Source organism: Acomys russatus, chromosome 8, assembly GCF_903995435.1.
Source record: "Acomys russatus chromosome 8, mAcoRus1.1, whole genome shotgun sequence".
Classification (NCBI taxonomy): Eukaryota; Metazoa; Chordata; class Mammalia; order Rodentia; family Muridae; genus Acomys; species Acomys russatus.
Window position 1 is genome coordinate 70,649,756 of NC_067144.1, and position 20,900 is coordinate 70,670,655.

The 20,900-nt window shown below is 44.3% G+C and overlaps 1 protein-coding gene across 1 annotated transcript in view; it reads left to right on the forward strand.

The window, feature by feature from the left end:
- Window positions 1–20,900, forward strand: part of Mrps6 (mitochondrial ribosomal protein S6) — a 50,082-nt gene that overhangs the window by 20,779 nt on the left and 8,403 nt on the right. Inside the window, exon 2 of the mRNA XM_051150264.1 lies at window positions 18,519–18,658. Coding sequence (XP_051006221.1) covers window positions 18,519–18,658 — 140 coding nt within the window. The remainder of the gene's footprint in view (window positions 1–18,518; window positions 18,659–20,900) is intronic.

Below are 20,900 nucleotides of genomic sequence, written 5' to 3' on the forward strand. Positions count from 1 at the left end.
CCTCCTCTCTTTTTGTTGTCTTAAAGTAAGCCACCCTGTGTTTATCTGTGTGTAAGTAGCAGTAGGTCAGGGTTAGAGAGCTGACCTTTATAATAAGGAAGGACGTAGCTGATCCGTTAGATGCTGTTCTTACAGTGTAAACATCACTTTATTTAGTCTAAAGTCCCTAAAGCTTGTCTTCCTTACTGCTTCCCAGTAATAGATAATGTGCTTGGATAAGCATGGGAATTGGTGATGGCAGCGTCATTTCAGGGGACCAGTCAGTGGTCTATAGGTCATAGAATGGTAGTTCCTAGAGTGACACATGAGTATTTTAGACCAGCAAAATGTTCATCCTTCACATGCATATGACTCCTAAAAGATGGTATGGATCTGTAGACATTTATACATGGACATTTGTGCTTGTGCAAGTTATGGTTCGGATTTGACCAAATTGACACTGTCTAAAAGAGTGGCTAAATGAGGTGGGTGGAGCTACTGGTCTACAAGGGTAGGTGAGAAATAGTTATCCTCTCTGAGTGATACCCAGGTTTCTAGGTATTTTGCCTTCCCAGGCAGTTTTGTCTGGGTCTGGAGAGAAGGACTTTTGGCAGTATCCAGGAGAATGATTGCTGGCTCTTTTGTGGGATTTCTGGTTTCTCTTGCATCTCAGAAGACTGTGTCCTGCCATCCCAAGAACAAACAGCGGGGCCGATCCTTCCGCTCTTCTTTCTAGGAAGTGATCACTTCTGTTTTTAGAGGCTCATCAAGTAATAGCACCCGTCTGGCTCAAATCCAATGGATCTTATTTCCAGGGCTTCCTTTTCACCAGTTCAAAGGATCCATTGTCTTGCACAAAGAGGCTGACCAGGGTAGTGTGTCCTTATCTCTTGACGTCACCATATTTGTGAAACTTCCCATTTCAGAATAGATCAGTGGAATTGTCAGCTCTCTGAGCATGAGGCGAGAGTCTGGCCAGGGCGGTTAAGAACCTTCTCGTTCCTATGCCTCGGGTGCATGGTCTGCTCATCTCTTTGAATGTCATTTACTGTAATTTATGCATGAGCCTTATTTTCCACCAAATAAAGAAGCTTTCTCTTTATCCATTGAAAGATTAGGTCTTACAGTCTCTGATTGACTGATAGTATAGGACTAAGATTGCCACATAGGTTTCTTTCTAGTAGTGGCTCCTCACCATTCCCTAGGTTTGTGTTGAAAGATACGCAGGAGGCCATTCCTGTTGAGTTATGTGACTGCAGAGCCTTGTTGGTGCACAGAATTTTTAAAGAAGTAATAATAAAAACAAACTGTCAAGATGTTGGCAGATACCTGGGTAATGCAGATGTGAACAGATTTATAGAGAACATTAGCTTGATCTGTAGAGACGCAGGGGCTGGAGAGATGGCTCAGCGTTAAGAGCACTGGCTGCTCTTCCAAAGGACCTGGGTTCAATTCCCAGCCCTCACATGGCAGTTCACAACTGTAATTCCAGTTCCAGGAAATCTGACATCCACACAGACATCGATGGAGGCAGGACACCAGTGTATATAAAATTAAAAAAAAAAACAACTTTTTTTAAAATCTGTAGAGACGTAAAGTCACATTCATTGAATTCTAGAAACTGAAGCATCTGGGCTATCAACTAATATAAAGCCTCTCTGCAGGGACAAAGGTCTAGCCTGGGAGCCCCTAGTATAGTGTTAAGCATGAAGAATAAATGTTAATGCGATAGAGGCAACAGTGGCTGATACCTAATTTAGTAAAAATGATGCTTTTAGACTTCATTATCTGTAGGATTTGTCATGGCCTAAGCAGAGTTTACAGGAGTGTTCCAGTTATCTTGTCTCACATTGCTTCTTAGCATGCCACCTGCTCTGTATTTCAGTACTCTCCGGTTTCCTGCTTAGAACTTGGGTTATGTCATACTGTCTTGATGTGCAGAAGTCTTGCTTTGCCCTTACATTGAGGAATTACAACCAAATAATGGTTCATTAAGTTACAGTTAGGCTTAAACGTACTAAATAGTAGCTAAAAATGTTAATAAGAATAAATGTTTCCAGAATAATTTCCTCAGATTTATATTGGTTAATAATAAAAGCATTAGTGTTTCAGTATTAAAGTCAGGAAACAGTCAGTAGTGAATTTTCAAAGAAGTCCCTTTGAGACATGGTGATATGATACAGAAAGACTGCTTTTTTTGCCATGAAGGTAAAAGTTTGAATTATTTGGTATAAAGAGAAATACTTGTACCAGTAGGTACAAAGCTTGTGCATAAGCAGTGACTCGGGGCTGAGACTCTACTCACGAAGATCACCTCTCTTAGTTTGCTTTGTTCCTGCAAATGCTGTCTTGAATTAATTAATTAGCTGCTCAGCTACTTCTACGCCTAGGAGTGAAGTGAGCTGAGGTTCTGTGTAAGAAGGTTGTTAGTGCCAAGCCCCACCTTAGCCATGGGTTTGATTTAACATTCTCACTCTCCTGTGCTGGGCACGGGGCTTTAGCACTGACTGATGTCTAACAGTGTTGTGGGGTTGATGCCGGTCAGGTTTTGGTCTTCACTCCTTTACAGAAGGTAAGGGTTAGTTTGTGTGTAAGCCACTCACTTTTCTGGTAAGCACCAGCTGTTGGCCTTAGCCTTTCACTCAGAAGTAAAGAAGAAGATGTGCCGCGTGTCACTCATCATCTGCACCTTACTCTTGTGGAGATCCTGCATGGGTTACCAATGATCGGGCTGGTCTGAGTGTAGGAGCAGTGGCTTAAGCCAGGGAGGCTGGAAGCTCTGTGCGGGCACTGTTGCCCCCGCCCCCGCCCCCGCCCCCGCCCCCACCCCCACCCCCGCCCCCTTCTCTTACTCCTAGGCAGATTATGTTTAGTGCATTGCTAGTAATTTTCCTGACAGCACAAGTTGATAGTGTATACCAACAGCATAATTAGATGAATTCACCCTATTTTCCTAGCGCTGCTGAATATACAGATTTATATATAAATCTCACACACACACACACACACACACTCACACTCACACTCACACTCACACTCACGCACATGTGTTTAATGTCCAGTTTATCAGTATAGCTCAGGCTTCTGAAAGTAAAATGTCATTAGTACCTTGTGTGCGTGTGTTTAAATTGGAAATAAATTGGGCTTATTGAACTCTTCACATGGCAGATGCTGGTATACAAGGCTTTCTACAGCATAATCAAAATTTGAGATTTGTGTTTGGGTCCGTGCCTTCTGCTTGCCAGTATTGATACGCTAGTTTGCTCCTGTCCCCTTCTTAGCAGTGAACTTCCTCTGTTGTTTTAAAAGTTGTATTGTCGCTTGTGAAGAGCCTATAGCTAGTACAAAGTACACACTTATAGACTTTTATGCATAGTCACTTGGTTCAAGGAAGCAAGGTAACTCAGTGTCTGTATTGTAGCTTAATGTTATTTATTCATCCTTACATTCAATTCGGAGTATATTTTAAATGTTCCAGTATAGGTTTGTTAAGGATGCCTGAGAACACATGTAACAACAGTTTCTATTTCCATGTGTGAGGAGAGGCTAAGAGTCCATAGAAAGCACAAACTGTTCACAAGTGTGTGTCTCGTCTCCACTTGTAAAAAGCACAAACTCTAATAGCATTCTCACAAACCCACAAGTGCCAGTCACAAACCCACCAAGTCTTTGTTCCAGAGTTGTTAGGAAGCTCACAGCACTGAAAGCCTAGGCACTGCTTCGCCCTTGGCGTTCTGCTCTGCCCATGCCGTGTCAAGGGGGAGAGTAACTGCGCGTGTTTGGGGTTAGTAGGGGAGGAAAATGAGGTCTGGACACAGACACACAGTCTGAATGTAAACCAGGCACAGCCAGGCTTCTGGTGGCCAGAGCAGGTGACAGCTTTGTAGGTTGTAGTCATTGAAGAGCTTAAAAAAATACCTTGAAAAAAAAAAAAAAAAAATACCTTGAAGAAATACAGCTTGTCATCAGCAGTGCTGAAAAATTCCCATTAAACAGTACAGATACTGTTCGTTAGCTCCTTGACACTAGGTGAGTGGAAAGCTGCGGATGGGCTCACAAATGAAAATGGCACTTCCTCCCACTCAGCACCGCGTCCCCTGCTTTTCTTTACCTCCAAATAGTCCCTTGTTTACCAGGAATGAAAACGAGCCTTCTGTCCACGTTTTAAGGCACAGCTCTCAGAGAACAGAGTGCCTCTCTGTCTGGGTATTTTCTTCTTAGGGCAAGGCTTGGTGACCTTTAACAAAGATAGTAGATGGTATAGACTAATCTTACCTTTAAAAAAAAAAAGACATGGTCTTGGCCTGTGCTATGTCTCAGTAGAGTTCACTTGAACACTGATTCTCCTTCCAGCAAAAGCTGGCCGTGTGTAGTGTGTACCTGCAACAGGCTTTCACATCAGGTGACCTAGAGTTGTAGGGGGCGGGGCACTGAGGGGGGAGGAGTGTGTGGACTGGAGGACAGTGCAGCAGCTTGGTTTAGCAATATGTGACAGTGTAGAGCAGTCAGCCTATGGACTCTGTAACTTTAAGAGTTTATTACAACTTTATGAAATGCTTTTAAAACTTTTTCCAGCAGAAATGTTTTTTCATTTATAATTTCCTGGGAAACTGCTTTAATTAGACTAAGTGAAAAGTAGTCATAGCAGTGTAAATATGTATAATTTCCTAATTTCACTGTGAGATCTCAGACTTGAGTGGCAAACACATCACCGAGTCTTTTGCTCATGGACTTCTCTGTGGGGTTCTTAAGATGTAAAAGCTTTATTATTTTTTTAATGTACATACTACATTGGTGTCCAGTGATGGTGTGGAACCATTCCTCTGCTGCCCTTGCTGTTCCTGCATTAGTCTGTGAGCACCTGCCATGTTCAGACCCAGCACGTACCCCCCCCCCCCTGCTCGGAAGCCTTTCTTTGTCTAGAACGGTTGGTAATCACCATATGAACTGTCAGGCTTTTCTGCCCTCCCCCCTTTTTTTGTGACAAGATGGATATCAAAAATAGTTGCTGTGCAAAAGTTAGTAGTCTTCTTCAAGAAGAAAATAATTGTTTTTCTAATAATATCCTGTGAAATTGCTTCATTCATTCCTTTATTTTTAAGCCAAATGTCAGCAGAATACTGCTGCTTTTATCTAAATAATTTTGATATGTAAGTATTAATGCATTTTAAAAGATGTCTGCGTTGATAAATATTTCCCCAGTGTGCTGCCTGTGAAAACTGTGTTCAGATCCCGGCTACAAGAGCAGTCGTCACACGGGGGCTGCGTGTTCTGTACATGTATCACGTTAGTCTGGTATTATTGTAGACCAAATCTGATTAGAATGGAGTTGATGAACATTAATTTGTTATTGGTTAGTTTTTAATTATTTCCAGTTTATTCTCTGTTGTCCTCAGCCTCTTTTCTTCTCAAGTTCAACTAATCAGGTCCATTTCATTGTATAAGGCTTTAGTTTCAAAGAAAGTAGAATTTGGTATAAGCCAGGTTACTTCCATCTTGCAAGGAAAACAATTAAAACTGTAGATTTAAAATTGTTAACTATTCGTGACAATTCTAACTTGCCTATACTGTATACAACTGATTTTTTAAAATTGTAGACATATATGATCTTGGTTTACTGTGTTAAGTGTTACTGTTGTTTAAAAACGGGGAAAGAAAACTGAAGCAGATCCACTCAAGCACTCAGTTTTCATCGCTGACTCCACACCCTGTTCTCCATGTCCTCGTGTTACTCAGCTGCTGCATTAGCCTTCAGAAGTATTTGAAAATTTAAGATGAATACATTTCTTGCAAAGTTCGTTCCTTTCTGTGGTATTTTGTCCTGTAACTGAAGTGTAGTAATTATTTTATGGAAATATTAGAACTTCTGTACCAACTTTGAATAAAATGAAAAACTTACACTTCTGTGACTTTCGGTGTGAATGTCTGCCCCCAAACTCAGTGTTCTGAATCTCAGCTGAAGAAGGCATACTCTACTTAAGTTCTTGTTGGCTTGGCTCTTGAGTGCTATCAGAAATCCTCCATACTGATATTGTTACATTAACCATTGTGAATACTGACTCCCGCAGATAGCAGATAAGGACACTTACATGAAAAACATGAAATAAATAAGAATATTCTTAGCTGGGTGTGATGGTGTACACCTTTAGTCCCAGCAAGCAGAGGCAAATGGATTGCTGTGAGTTCAAGGCCAGCCTGGTCTACAAAGCAAGTCCAACACAGCCAAGGCTACCCAGAGAAACCCAGTCTTAAAACAAAAACAAAAACCAAATACCCTCAGCACTGCGTCCTCTGCTTTTCTTTACCTCCAAATAGTCCCACCTCACGTTACAGGCATGCTACAGGAAGATGAGAGTAGGGACTGTCTTCACCCAAGTGGACCAGAGGTTAGCACTGCCGCTTTTGCTTGCAGGCATAATCTTAATCTTAATCTTTCTGAGAGAACCATTTGCTCACATCAATCTCTTTTAAGTTTTTTGGGGGATGAGGGGGTTGATTTGAGATAGGGTTTCTCTGTGTAGCCTTGGCTGTCCTGGACTCACTTTGTTGACTAGCCTGGCTTCAAACTCACAGTGATCCTCCCTGGGTGCTGGGATTACTGGCGTGTGCCACCTTCCCCAGCCTTGGGTGTACTTTTAAGGCAAGGACTGTTAATCACAGCTACTATAAACATCTAGAAAGTTGCATCAAGTGTTCTGTAGTCCAAAGACATTGGCTGTTGATGAGCAGCACTGCATGTGGCTTTGTGCCTCTCGTCTCCCTTAGTTGGGGACACATTGCTTGTTCTCCACCCCGAGTTTGAGGTCAGTGATGTTGTGAATTCTTCACAACTTGAGATTGTCTTATTTCCTAAAGGTTAGATCTACATTGTACATTTGGGGCGGGAATACAATATAATGGTAATATACTTTTCCTCAGAATTTACATTAGTGGTCTATTGTGTTGTCCCATTATGGTTAAAATTAATTTTGTCACTTGGTCAAGGTAGTGTCTTTATAGCTCCACTGTCAAGCTATCTTTTTTATTTCTTTTGATAAGTAGTTTATGAGAGGTAATTGGAGGCAGTGAAAACACTAATATTCTCCCTCAAACTAGAATCCCCCTAGTTTGTGCATACAGCTATGTGCTTAAGTTGTAACCGATAGCACAAAATGACTTCACCTAGTCAGCGTGGACTGTGCATTAGTTTATTCAGTCAGTCATAGGCTACTCCTTTTGCTTGGTTTTTGCTCATGTTGTAGGGAGGTTTTTGTGTTCTTTTGACGTGGTTCCACCAGAGTTTGAAATACCTGTGTCTAGGACACCGGGACTACGTTCATCTTGTTCTGAATGTACCCATTGCTGGAGAGAATGCTACACTTCACCCTTTTGATACACTCTTGATACATAAGGCACCATCTGCTGGCTCCGGTTCTTGTGTGTGTGTGTGTGTGTGTGTGTGTGTGTGTGTGTGTGTGTGTGTGCTTTGTATTTTGTCATGCATGCTGCAATACAGCTGAAAAAGTCCTCTTCATAGAAGCCTTAGTGCATTTTCTGGAGACTACATTGACTCCTATGACTTGTGTGGTGTCTTGGTGACTGCTCTTGAGTTTAGCCTTTGGAGGTTGATATTTTACAGCTATTGCCCATTTCTTCTCTTCCCTGGAAGAATGCTATTACAAACAAAGCAGGGGTTTACAATTCCACTTATATAGAACTATGAAGACTTGGTGGTTCAAAAGTAGCAAGTCCTATGTATCAAAGCATTTTAATGTGACACTTGACTTGCTGCACAGTGCACAAGACAGCGCAGATATAGTGTGGTGAGCATCACTTTTCACTAAACCCTACAGTTTTTATTTGAACACTGTCTTGGTAAATAATAATTTTTCCCTTGGCCAGATTCCTGTAAACCTATTTTTGTCAACTGATAATTTTTATTTTACCTGTTTCTGCTTAATAAATGGTGGGTGTGTTAGCACTCAGCTTGAGCCAACAGCACAAGTCACATCCTGTGATATGCAGCTGACATCTTCCTAGAGGCACACTGCCGCCAGCACACAACCTCACTGTTTCACTCAGGGCTGTTTGGTTTTTGTTTTTGTTTTAATAGTAATATCATCTATGAAACCATACAAGTGCAAAAAGCAGACAACAGACCCCCCACACCAACATGGCACTAAATAAACTGCAAAGAGGACACTGTTGATGGAATGAGAGCCAAAACAGTGTGGGCGTTGCCTTGCTCTGGGTCTGCTGGGATGTGTGCGGCAGGTGAGGGACTCTTACTGTTCACCACCTTGCATAGATGAGTGTCTGTAAAGGATTTTTTTTTTTAAGTGCCAGGAATATGGATTTTGGGGGTTACAAGTACATTTTTAAAACTAATTGATTTTCACTGAAAAGCAGACCCATCCACCCACCCACAAGCTATAGAACACTGTCAGTCTCCTGCCCTAATAATGCTAACTCCACTCCCAGAACCCCTTGTTCTAGGGCGCTTATCTGAAGATCCCATACCTCTGGTTTTCACTGGAAATTATATCTCTGAAGTGTTTTTTGTTTTTCCCATCCTCTACTGAAGTAAATGTACTCGTAAGTCTTAAAGTGTAATGCACTCCATCCTCTGGGACATTGTCTTCATTTGTTTTCTGTCAGTTTAGCAAAGTAACTGAGAGTGAGTGATGATGACCAGGTTCGTTTGACCTGTGCTTGTGAAATCTGGGATCTCCAAGAGCATGGTGCTATCGTCCCTCACCGTTGAGGCCCTTGTTGAGTTACACATAACAGGACGTCAGACAGTAATGGAGTCAGAGTATGACAGAGCCAGTCCTGTGGTAAACCTCGAGCCGTGCTGTATCAGTCACCTTCAGTGCTCCCGCTCCCAAGGATCTGTAGCATGAAATGTGAGCAGAGTTTGTCACATGTGCATCTGGGGGACATGTTTGTCCTTAACAGATGTCCAGCTCAGGACACAAACTGCCATCTTAGTCTTTCTTGAAGATGCCTGTGGAGTAGTGCAGACTGGCCTTGAACTCACAATCTTTCAGCCTGAATTCCGGGATGGAAGACATGGGCCAAACACCCTGTGAAGAGCCTTTACCACGTTCATCCTTGTATTTTCTAGACACCTGTGGCTCGTTTTTCACAAGTTTTTGTCTTGGCTTTTGTTCTCTAGATCAGACAGTGTTAATGCTTAGCTGGCAGTGCTGAGGTAGGTGCAGGGCATGTACCTGCACACATGGTCACGTAAATACACCTCATACATGCGCACACCCCTTACAGACACACACACCCTTCATAGTAGACCTGCCCCTTAGAGAAAAGTATGTGCAAAGTGAGGACTGCTGTTTGCTCCCCTACAGGTCCAGGGAAGCCTCCCTGGTACCTGCTGCGGCCGGGTCCCTGTAGCTGTGTTGTTCAGCTGGCGTTTACCAACCCTATTTTCATAGCTTTCAGAATCTTTGAGGTTTTGGAACTACAAATTCCCTGTATGCTTTAGGATTTGAGCATCTAATGTAGTGATGATGAGGTTTGTTTGTTTTATTCCATCCCGAGATGCTCTAGGAATCTGAAGATACAGTAACTGACTGAATACTTTCTTTGCCACCTTAGCTCCTCCTTGGTTCTTTCTTTCTTTCTTTTTCTTTTAATATTTATTTATTACGTTTACAGTGTTCTGTCTGCCAGAAGAGAGAAACAGATCTCATTATAGATGGTTGTGAGCCACCATGTGGTTGCTGGGAATTGAACTCAGGACCCTTGGAAGAGCAGACAGTGCTCTTAACTTCTGAGCCATCTCTCCAGCCCCTCCTTGGTTATTTCTGGCATTGTACCCTGTCTCTGATTTTGAGTAAGGGTGTGCATTTGCTTTATTATGCATTTCTGTCTTTCAAAAAACAGGATTTGTTTCTTCTTCACAGCGAAGATCTTATTTCTGACTTTTCTGACTATTTAATCCCTTCCTCCTTTCCAGTTGGATCAAATAGTAAGTTGTTTGTTTGTTTTTTTTTTTTTTTACTTGTTTACTTATTGAATAGTATTAAGCTTCACATCTTGGCTCTTTGACTTACAAGTCATCAAATATGTTGAGCACTTACTGTGTCCTAGCCTCTGCTCACCTCCAGCAGGTGAGGGTTAGAGAGAGCTTGAGGAGTTTAGTTTAGGAAAAGGCGCCTCAGAGTGTTCATACGGAGAGTGCTCGTGGAGACTGAGGAAAGGCACGCTTCTCACAAGTAGCTGGGTTTCTGGGGACAGCTTTATTCCCAGGACCCTGTGGTGCTGTTCTGCCCTTTGTCTGGCTGCCCTACTATTCATGGCTCCTTCCTTCCTTCCATCACTAGGATTTCAGTGCCCCTGCCACGGGGCTTGGTGACAGTGCTTCATGTTCTGTTGCTCAGCAGTGTGTGCGGACCCGAGTCCTTTACCAAAGCCTGTTTCTGATTCAGAAATCTCGGTTTAAAAAAACAAAAACATTGCTCTATATAGAGTCATATAATTGGTATTTTTCTAAACATTGCCCTGACATTTAGAAGACACATAGGGCCTAAGTAGAATTTCCTTATGAATCCTTTGTCTTTGCTGTCAGAATAAATCCTTTGTTGATTCAAACCTTCCAAGGCATCCCTGGCACTCAGTACTGACCTCTGTGTATGAAGAGGTTGAAATAGGCGGTAAAGGCAGGGACTAGATTGTACCACAGAGACAGCAGTGCACCTGACCCCTGCTCTCACCATCCATTTCTGGGGCTGTGGCATTTCATTTACTTGCTGCCATAGTAACTAGGACTCCTGCCTGTCTTTTTGTTTCCCATCCTTTATTCATCTGGAAAGGGGTGGTGAAGATGGAAACGGACCCTGCAAGAAGATCCTAGAGTTGGGAATGTGTCCTGCTGATGGAGCAGGAGCCGCTACTGGGGCTGCAGTCTCCACTTCGCTTTCAGGGAGGACTGTGGCACTACTGTTAAAAAAAAAAAAAGAGAGAGAGAGAGAGAGAGAGATCATTTACGCCTTAAGTTAGAGTTACAGCTCTGGGTCTGAATGAGGCCGCCCAGTCTATGATGTATACATGTGTATACATGCATGTACATGCGTACACATAAACAGCTGTGATTGTGGGTACAGTGCACTGTAGAAGGGAAGTGCGGGTACAGGATAGCATATAGAAGGGAGGCCGAGGGAAAGTAAGGGGTGATAAGGAAGGATAGAACACTGACAAAAAGACAGGAGTCAGAAAAGAGTATGAGGCTAATTATTTTTCTAGTTCAGGTCTTACTGGTTTCATCACTTTGTGGTGGGCCAGTGAATAGACATGTAGCTGATGGGAAGTGTCGCAGAGTGGCCATTCTGACTGGAGAAGTGCACGGAGGTGTGTAAAGCTTGGAGCCTTAACCCAGCAGTGTGACATTTACGTCTGTGGCTTCCTCATGATAAAGCGAAAAGGTCTTTGGGGGTTTCAGATGGCTCAGAAGGCAAATGCTATCTGCGTGAGCCAGGGGGCCTGAGTGGGATCCTCGGAACCCACATAAAGGTAGAAGGAGAGAACTGACTCTGTAAAGTTGTCCACACACACCTACGCACGTCACACAGAAGCACAGAGAGAGTAATAGATGAAGAAAACAGAAGGAGAGGGCTCGGCTTAGAGCTCCGTGTAAACTGCAGCAAGTCACTCTCTAGGCTGTGGAGGCGCTAGCTTCCTGTGCGCTGCAGAGCTCACCTTCCTACCTGGAGAGAGAGCATTTTAGGCCCAGGACTTTGGGAACTCAAAGTCAGTTGTATTTTGAATTGATATATGTGGAAACATCTTTTTTTCCTTTTCCAGCCAAGAATGACCGCTTGCTCTCTCTTCCAGAGTGCTGGGCTTGCAGGTGTGCTGTCGCCTGCTGGGCTGAACATCTGTGGTTTTGAAGCTCAGTGAGTGTATGGAGGGCGCTGTGCTGACTGCCCTTTTCTTTAACGTAACTCGTATTGTAAAAGAAATGTTAGGTTCTATTTAGACAAGCCTCCAAAATTGTTCTTAACATGGATCAGAATGATGCTCTCTGATTCAAGGCTCCAGAAATAAGTTGAATAAGGGTCCAAGCCACCTCACAGTTGAATTACATAGAGGAAATGTTAGCCTATGCACACACGCAGCTAACAGCTAGCTTACCTGTCTGTGAGTCAGTTTGCATCCTGGAGCCATCTAGAGCTCGGGCTGTTGCTGACGGCTCAGCATGGCCCAGCTTTGGGCCTCCTGGATAGCTGTTTAAGATTTAACAGTGTTCTGCCTACCTTGTTGCCAAAATTACTTCTCAGTTGTCTGATGGCCATTTGTACATGGTGCCGTTCTTGCCTACTCCCTGATGGGATAAACTTGGCCAACTCTGTCCTTAGGCCCTGCCCAGTTTGGGTGTGACACGACCTGTAGAGCTCAGTTAGCCTCCAGTTCGTTATCAGACCTTTGCTTCCCTTTTTCCTTCCATTCTCTCGTGTCCTTTCGTTCTCTCATACATCCTGAGGAGTACATTTTCACGCATTTCCTAGGTCCCCACCTCCCATTTCTGGCAGCACAGCCACAGCTCTCCTTGTTTCCTCATTGCCTTGGCCTCAGTGACCACAGAATCATGGGTGTGTTTGTCAGTGTCCCATTCCATGTCTCTGTTCTGATCTGACTGGAGCACCAGCAATCCTCAGCTCCCCTGAGTCTGGTTTACCCCTCTGCTTCCCCAGGAGACAGCATGACCGCAGTGACAGCCGTGGTGGGTTCTGAAGCCTCAAGCCCAGCCCGCAAGGCTCTGAGGTAACCTCCGAGCTGTCCCAACTGCTTCTCACTGGAAACCTGTGTGAATGTGGAATCAGTGAGTTCTTTCATTTTCAGGGCTAGATCTAGGATTCACAGAATTCACAAGCTATACACTTTTTACCGCTCCATGTGCACTCCCTCCAAAGTGAACTCAATTTTGTTCCCAGAGAAGTTTGGTTCTGGAGTGGCCATTAAAGAAAACAGGGTCTAGACTCACAAACACCAAGCAGAACTGCCATGTCTGGACTGAATCTGAAGGAAGAAACCGCTGTATTGAAGAGAAACCAGCGTCTGCGTGTGTTCAGTGGTGCTCCCTATAGATCAGGCCCAGGATCTTGGTGTGGTCCATCCGAGCCTGAGTGGAGGATGGTAGAGAGAATGCAGCACACACATAAGAAGGAGGAGTTGGAAGTGTGTGCATGCTGAGTGTCGTAAGCAGGCACAGGAAGACAAGATGGCGCCTGCTTGCTTTGGAAGAAGCTGGATGAGTTGGCCCCACAGAGGCAGAGAGCAGACTGATACCAGAGCCTGGGGTGAAGGGAAGTTGGTGTTCATGTGGTGACATTAACTCCATTTCAAAATAGCCAGGAGGAGGGATTTTGTGCTCGTAACACAGAGAAGCAACGTCTATGTGTGGGATAAGGTAGTCACTCTGCCCTGAGAGCTGCACGTTGTATGCATGTGTGGAGAAACATCTAGCCACATATATGTACTACTGTGTGTCCATTGGTTTTCTATGACAACTTTTCATTGCTTATTATAAAAAAATTAGCTAATAAAGCATAATTACAAAGTAAGCAAGCATAGGTCCTCTATTTGTCAGCTAGGAGATACTACTGACATTTTTCATTCTTTCCCTGTGTGGGCACATAGAAGTATATTTGAAAAAAATGCAGACATGGTTTTATTATTAATGTATCTTTATTATTAAAGCATCTTATTGGCTGGTGAGGAGGCAGAATGGCTAAAGATCTCCAGTGGAAGGAAAGAACCAATTCCTGAAAGTTGTCCTTCTGACCTGGATGGGTACTGTGCACATGCCCACGAGTGTGCACACAGGCATGAGTGAGCGAATGAGTGGGTGAGTGAGTAGACATGCCAGCAAGTGAAAACCAGTAGCATATTTTAATGCCTGTATTAAAACATCTTGTTCAAATTCAAAACATCTTGAAAATAATTTATTGACCCTATCTCTCTATTCATAAGCAACCAATTTCATTTACGCACCATATCGTGACAAAGTTTGACAGACGTTCTGAGCAAACAAGAAATAGAGGGAGCATGAGTTCAGCATGGTAAAGACTGTGCAAGCTGGGAGTGGTGGCGCACACCTGTAACCCCAGCACACGGGAGGCAGAGGCAGGTGGGTCTCTGAGTTCGAGGCCAGCCTGGTCTACAAAGTGAGTCTAGGACAGTCAAACCTACATAGAGGAACCTTGTATTGAAAAACAAAACAAAACAAAAAGATTGAGCAATGACTATATAGTCAGCATTGCACTAATAAAAGAAAAACAGCATTTCTTACAAACTCTGAAACAAGACGGACTTTTTTTTAAAAGCTAAATACTGTTTAAAAAAAAGTATTTAATTTTATGTGCATTGGTATTTTGCCTGCATGTATGTCTGTGTGAGAGTGTTGGATCCTCTGAAACTGGCTAGAGTATAGACAGTTGTGAGCTGCCATGTGGGTGCCAGGAATTGAACTTGGGTCCTCTTGAAGAGCAGACAGAACTCTTAACCGCTGAGCCATCTCTCCATCCCCACGTTTTCTTTGATGTAGTGCTTGACCTCTTAGCTACAGCAGTAGAAAAGAGCAGGAAACTAAAAGGACAGAAGTCACTGTCCTAGATGTAAGGCACTTTGTACATTCCACCTGAAAACTTTGAGGGCTGACATGTGCTTTAGGAAAGTATCAAGATACAGAATCAACATAAAAATCAGGACTTTTTCTATGTGCCAATAATGAATTTGCTAGGAAAAAAATTAGAAAGGTACCTGTTCTCAATACATAGCAATACCACAAGAACCTTAGGAATGAGCCTAACCACAGAGTTAAAACTTTTTTTCATGAAAAATGTGCATTTATTGTACATATGTCGCAGTCCAAAGCACAAAGTGTCCACAATGATGATAAAGATCTGTGTTATCTCTTTCTCTTGGAAGGAGTCTGGATAGAAACTTAAAGATAGTAGTGAGACAAACAACTGAAGAGGTGAGAAAATACTGACTGAAAGTGAATTTAAACAGTTACAACTTTTAAGCACCAAAGAAAGAAATTGAAAGCAATAGTTGAAGATGGTGAATTTTCCACAGATCAAAAGGATTAATATGGTTAAAAAAAAAAAAAATGGGTCTGTTACTGAAAGCGTCTACAGGTTCAGTGCAGTCCCTGTCAAAAGTAAACTCATACAACTAGGAGGAAAAATCCTAAAATCCACATGGCAAATAAAAGGCCATATCTAACCAAATCAATCCTAAGCAGAAAGCACATTTCTGCAAGTATCACAATATGAGCTAAAATGATACTACAGAGCCATAGTGACAAAGACAACATGTTAACAGGCACAACAGCAGACTTATAGAGACCCAATGAGACTGAAAGAGAACTCAGAAATAAGCTCACACAACAGCTACAACAATCTACCTACCTACCTTCCTTCCTTCCTTCCTTCCTTCCTTCCTTCCTTCCTTCCTTCCTTCCTTCCTTCCTTTTTTCTTTTTGAGACAGGTAGCTTTGGCTGTCCTGGTCTCACTTTGTGGACCAGGCTGGCCTTGAACTCAAAGATCTGCCTGCCTCTGCCTCCCCGAGTGCTGGGATATTAGGTGTGTGCCACTGCGTCCAGCTCAGCAACCTAATTCTTCACACTGATGTAAAAAACATATTGGAAAAATGATAGCTTCTTCAAAAAATTTACTTGGGAAAGCTGGTTGTCCAACATGCAGAAGAATGAAGTCAGATTTCTATGTTTGATCAGTTCAAGGTTGATAGAAGTCCTTGTGTAAAGCATGAAATGATGAAGGGACAGTAAGGGGGACACTTCAGAACACAGGCCTCACACAGCACAGGAAGCAGCCCCAGGAGTGGCAAATGGGTTAGCATGAAATTAAAAGTACAAAGACAGGCTACAGAGCAGGAATAGATCTCAACAGCTGTGCCTCAGATAGGGCTGGTGTCTAGACTGTATAAAGAACTACAGAAATTAAACAGTTGGCAAATTAGCCAAAAACTAAACAGTTTTCAAAAATACAAACAGAAATGGCCGGTAAACATTTCAAAAAGTGTTCAACACCTTTAGCCATCAGGTAAAGCTTAGAACTGTGGGAAAGAAATGAGAAAAAAATGTCGTGAATACATAAAATAGATAACAATTTGTTTTATCATTTACTATTATAAAGTATATGCAAATCAATAAAATTTACCGAACCTGCCAGGCATGGTGGTGTATTTCTGTAATCCCAGCCACTTGGGGTGCTGAGGCAGGACAATTGACATAAGTTTTAGGCTATCCAGGGCTACCTACTGAGGTCTAGACTACCCAAGGCTACAGAGTAAGATCCTGTCTCAGAAAATAAAAACAAGCTAAAAGTCACACAGCACTTTTCAGTTGTGAAAATATAAACAAAGGCAGAACACTAATTGTGTGTGGGTGAGTGAGCGCTGTACACAAGCTGCCACGCTCCTTCCTAGCCACATCGTGTGGCTCATGCAGTGAGCTCACGTGTTACAGGAGTCTATATTATCCCACCCAAGGTGAAGCTGATTGCTTTGAGCAGCTCCTTTGTACACTGCCATAGCCAAGTGAGCTTTGGTGGAACTCAGGGTTTTTCACCACTTGTAGTTCAGAGAACGTCTATCATCTGCCAGCTGACGTTTCAGTGTTAAAAAATGAGACTTCTGACTAACTGGCCACTAGCTAGGTGTTTGGATAATCAAGTTTAGCTTTGGATTTGGGTCTTCGGGCTGTTGCTTGTGGTTTTACTGTAGGGTTTAATGCTACATTGACATAAATCCAGGTGGGCACCAGCTTTCACTAGTGATGGATTCTTCAGCACCATGTGAGACCACGTGTTTCAGGACGTGACTAGGTTAGGAGTGGTTGGATGGAATGGTGAGCTATGGCAAGGTAAGGCTGATGGTGGTCCTCAGCCTGCTGGCCTGTCCAGTGGGAATTCACTTTCTGTTCTGAGTCACTGGCTATGCTGTGTTCTGTGGTGCGTTCTAGAGGACCGAGGCCCTGCTGGCGTCCTCGACCCTTCACAGTGTAGAGCAGAGGTTGGCTACCTAAGTCATTGTCAGGTCTGCGCCATCTGGTCCCTGTTGTAACTACAGGTGTGCTTTAAGCACAAACAGCTATAAACACTTGAAATGCGTGAGCTGGCTGCGTTCCCATAAAACAGAGTTTAAGGGTCCTGTCTTTGGGAGTTGGCTTTATTTTGAGGTAAGTATATGAAAAATATTGAGAAACTTTAATAACCAAAAATCTTTTATTCTCTTGGAGTCTGTTTTTAAAAGCTACATCTGTTTAGTATGTCTGAGTGTGGGCTTACTCTCCACAGTGTGCATTTAGGGGTCAGAGGTGACGTGTGTGAGTGGGTTCTTTCCATCTACCATGTGTGTCCTGGAGGTTGAGCTCAGGTTGGGTACTGAGGTCCACTAGCCACTGAGCCGCCCCACCAGCCGCTGTCTTTCTGTAAACTACTGACTAATTTGAAACTACAGCCAAACAAGTAAATCCATTCATGCATTCATGCCTTGATTTTGACACGAAGTGAAAGAACGTGTTTTGGTGTTTTGTTTTAAGATAGGGTTTCTCTGTGTAGCCTGACTGCCCTGGACTTGATTTGTAGACCAGGCTGGCCTCAAACTCATGGAGATCCACCTGCCTCTGCCTCCCCAAGTGCTGGGATTACAGGTGTGCTCCACCCAGCTTGACAAAAATCTTTTTCAAAAAAGACTTTCTTTGTGTTTGTATGGTATGAACATGTACATACACTTATGTGTGTGTGTGTGTGTGTGTGTGTGTGTGTGTGTGTGTGCATACACTTACGTGAGGGAGGGTGTGCACTTGGTGAGTGTGTACACATGTAGTATGTGTGTTTGTGTGTGTGTATTCACCTGTGCTTGTGTGTATTTGAGTGGAGGTGCCTGAGACCAGAGGCTGGCTTCAGGTGTCTTCTGTGTTTTATCTACCACCTTTTATTTTTGAGCCATGCTCTCTCACTAAACCTGTGCTCATAGTTTGTCTAGACTGGCCAGTGAGCCCTGGATCTGCACCCACCCACACGCGTGCACGTGTCTGTGTCTACACCACTGTCCCTTTGTGCTGTCTGGTCTTCTTACGTGTGTCTTTGTAAAATTCTTGCTAGACCTTAAGCTCCATGAGGGTACGGCTCAGACCTTGGTTGTGATCCTTTGGGATTCACCCCTTTCCCACTTGGCTGTGGTTGGTACACTGCTCAGGTGCCCTGCCAGCAGGCCAGTCTGCCTCACAGTGGCTAGCACTGATTGAGCCTAGCTGAGGCTCTCGAGAGAAGCCATTTGTTAGTTCCAGCCTCCCTGGTGCACAGAGCTGTCCTGGACCTGAGCTCTTTTTCCTTTGCATCTGTGAACCACTTATGTCTCAAAGTCGATTGCTCTAATTCATCTTATCTAAGTTAGCTAAAACCAGTTGCTTTTACCCAGAGATCTCTAGCAGTATGGACTTAATCATTCTAATTTTCATATTGATTGTGATTTTTTTTTAATTTCTTCTTTTAAAAATGAAAATAAAAAACAGCCGGAGACTGCTGCTGCTTTGAAACGTACAATAGGATCCCTGATGGACCAAGGAGCCATAGTGAGGAACTTGGAAAGCCTGGGTGAACGCACACTCCCTTATAGGATCTCCAGCCACAACCTGAAGCACAACAGAGGCGGGTAAGTTCTCCACGAAATGGCATCGGTAGGCTCAGGAAAGAGCGCTGAGGTATCCGAGAAATTGTCACCCAGAGCCATCAGGAGCTGTGCTGGATGTCCTTCAGGTATCATGTACAGAAGCAATGCTGTGTTGCAGTTGGGATGTCACTCTGACCTTAGGGGGTGGGACAGAGTAGAACGTCATGAACATGGTGTGTCGGCTGTCGTGGCCAGTGCTCTATTGTCTGCTTGAGAACGCTCACCGTCAGAAAGCCTCAAGTTGCGGTTAGGAAAGAAGGCTTCTTTGGGCTGGAGCCAGTGCCAGCTGCACAAGAGAGGAGTGGTCTGGCCACTCCACACAATGCTCAGTTCTCCGTCAGTGTGCTCTGTCTGGGCCTCTGTCCCTGGCACTCAGTCAGCACTTTGTACCTTGTGCAGTCCCCAGCTTCCCTGGACATCCCTGGGCACTGGCTTTAAGTCTCACATTTGAGATGTCTTGGGGATGGAGGGAGAACGTGCAGCTGTGTTCTGAGTCAGGGCACTGCCTTAGTCTGTGGGTGTCACTGTGTGGGCAGCAGACTCAGGGAGCTCTGCATTCAGACCTGCTGCTGTGGTGTGGCGCACACCGCAGACATCTCCATTGCCTTACCTTGTGTTGTGTTCAGCTTCTTGAGAGGGCCTCTCCAGATTGCCTGAGTGTTGCTAGGAAACAGGAAGTGCCTGTGGCTGGGCTTCTTCCGCGGTCATAATAACAATGAGGGAGGGAGGGAGGGAAGAGGGGAGAGAGGAGAGAGAGAGAGAGAGAGAGAGTGTGTGTGTGTGTGTGTGTGTGTGTGTGTGTGTGTGTGTGTGTGTGTGTGTGTGTGTCAGTCAGGGTATATATCCTTTCTTTTTTGTGGTTGTCTTTGCCTTTCTGTTTAAAAGGAATGCATGCAGTCTGTGCAGGGACTATTAGCTGTTGTTATATGCAAGACGCTGGGCTAGGGAGTCAGTGTCTCATCCATGCAGTGCTTGTGTGGGAATCCGGTCTGAGTGGCCCTTTCTTGTCAACAAGAGTTCTATTTCCTGCTGGCGTTTCTTTAACTTGAGTGTGTACTCTAACCAGCTGCCTGGATGCTGCTGTTCCTGCTCGCCTGAGCCCACACTTTGCGAGTGCTGCCTTAACTCCATGTAAAGTATCAAGCACAGCTGCGGCCCAGGCTGCCCCTCTCTGTGGCTGGAGCGGTGCTCCTCCTGGGGGAGCTCACCTGGCAGCACAGGCTGCGGTCACGGTCGTTACCAAAGATCATGCTCCAGTCACCTCGGCCACTGGCACGGGAAGTGCCCCTCTTACATGCACTCGTAATTGGGCAAGGCCCTGCTGCTGTGTGCATGAGTCAATGTTTGTTTAGCTAATTAAATTCATGCCCTCTGAGAACCCACGTTTCATACAGTGCTGTGACCATGTGCTCTAGGAGGTGCATCCACAGGTCTCAAGATGATTCTTGGGCTTGCCGTGTTGCTGGTGTCATAGAGTTGTCAATCAATTGGAAGTCTTGGTGCGTGTCCTAGCCTGGGTGGCAGTTTGAATAGACGCCCCACAGCAGCAGTAGTGCCAGGCACGGGGCTGGCAGAGTCTCCTCCACAGGGTTGTTTATCATGGTGATGCATCAGTGCCACTGCCGTTCTCTCAGCGCTGCAGAGGCCAAGCAGCAAGAAGAGAGTGCTTAGGGGTGGAAAACTTTCGGTTGTGGGCTAGCTGGACATCTCCCCAGAGGAGGAGGGTGTACTTTGGAAGTGGTTTTGATACTATTATTTATTCATAATGCCAGGTCTATAGCCAGTTTATGCCAAAAATAAAAATGTCCTTACTCCAAATACTAATTTGGTCAGGCCAGAGAGTGTCCTACAAATCTGTTGCTGTTTGCCCGCTGTAGCAGCTTCATGGTGAGGGTCCCAGACTGGCCCACAGCACTTACTTACTCCCTGTCTCCAGGGCTGGGGAGTTGGGTGAGTTGTTTATGCTCAGCTGTGTATTTCACCGGGCTGCAGGTGGAGACAGGGTCTCAGATACCTGTCACCTTTGTGTATATGATTTCTCTGTGTTCCTAATGGCAGCCACATCCCAAGTCGGTTGGCTGCCAGGTCATGATGTTGGGAACAGAGCAGGGTTGCATAGATGGCTATGCTGCTTGGGTCCAGTGGGAGCAGTTGAGAACTTTGGGTCTCCTGGATCAGCGTTCCAGATGGAAGCGCTGCATTCAGTTACCACCTGTTGTCACTA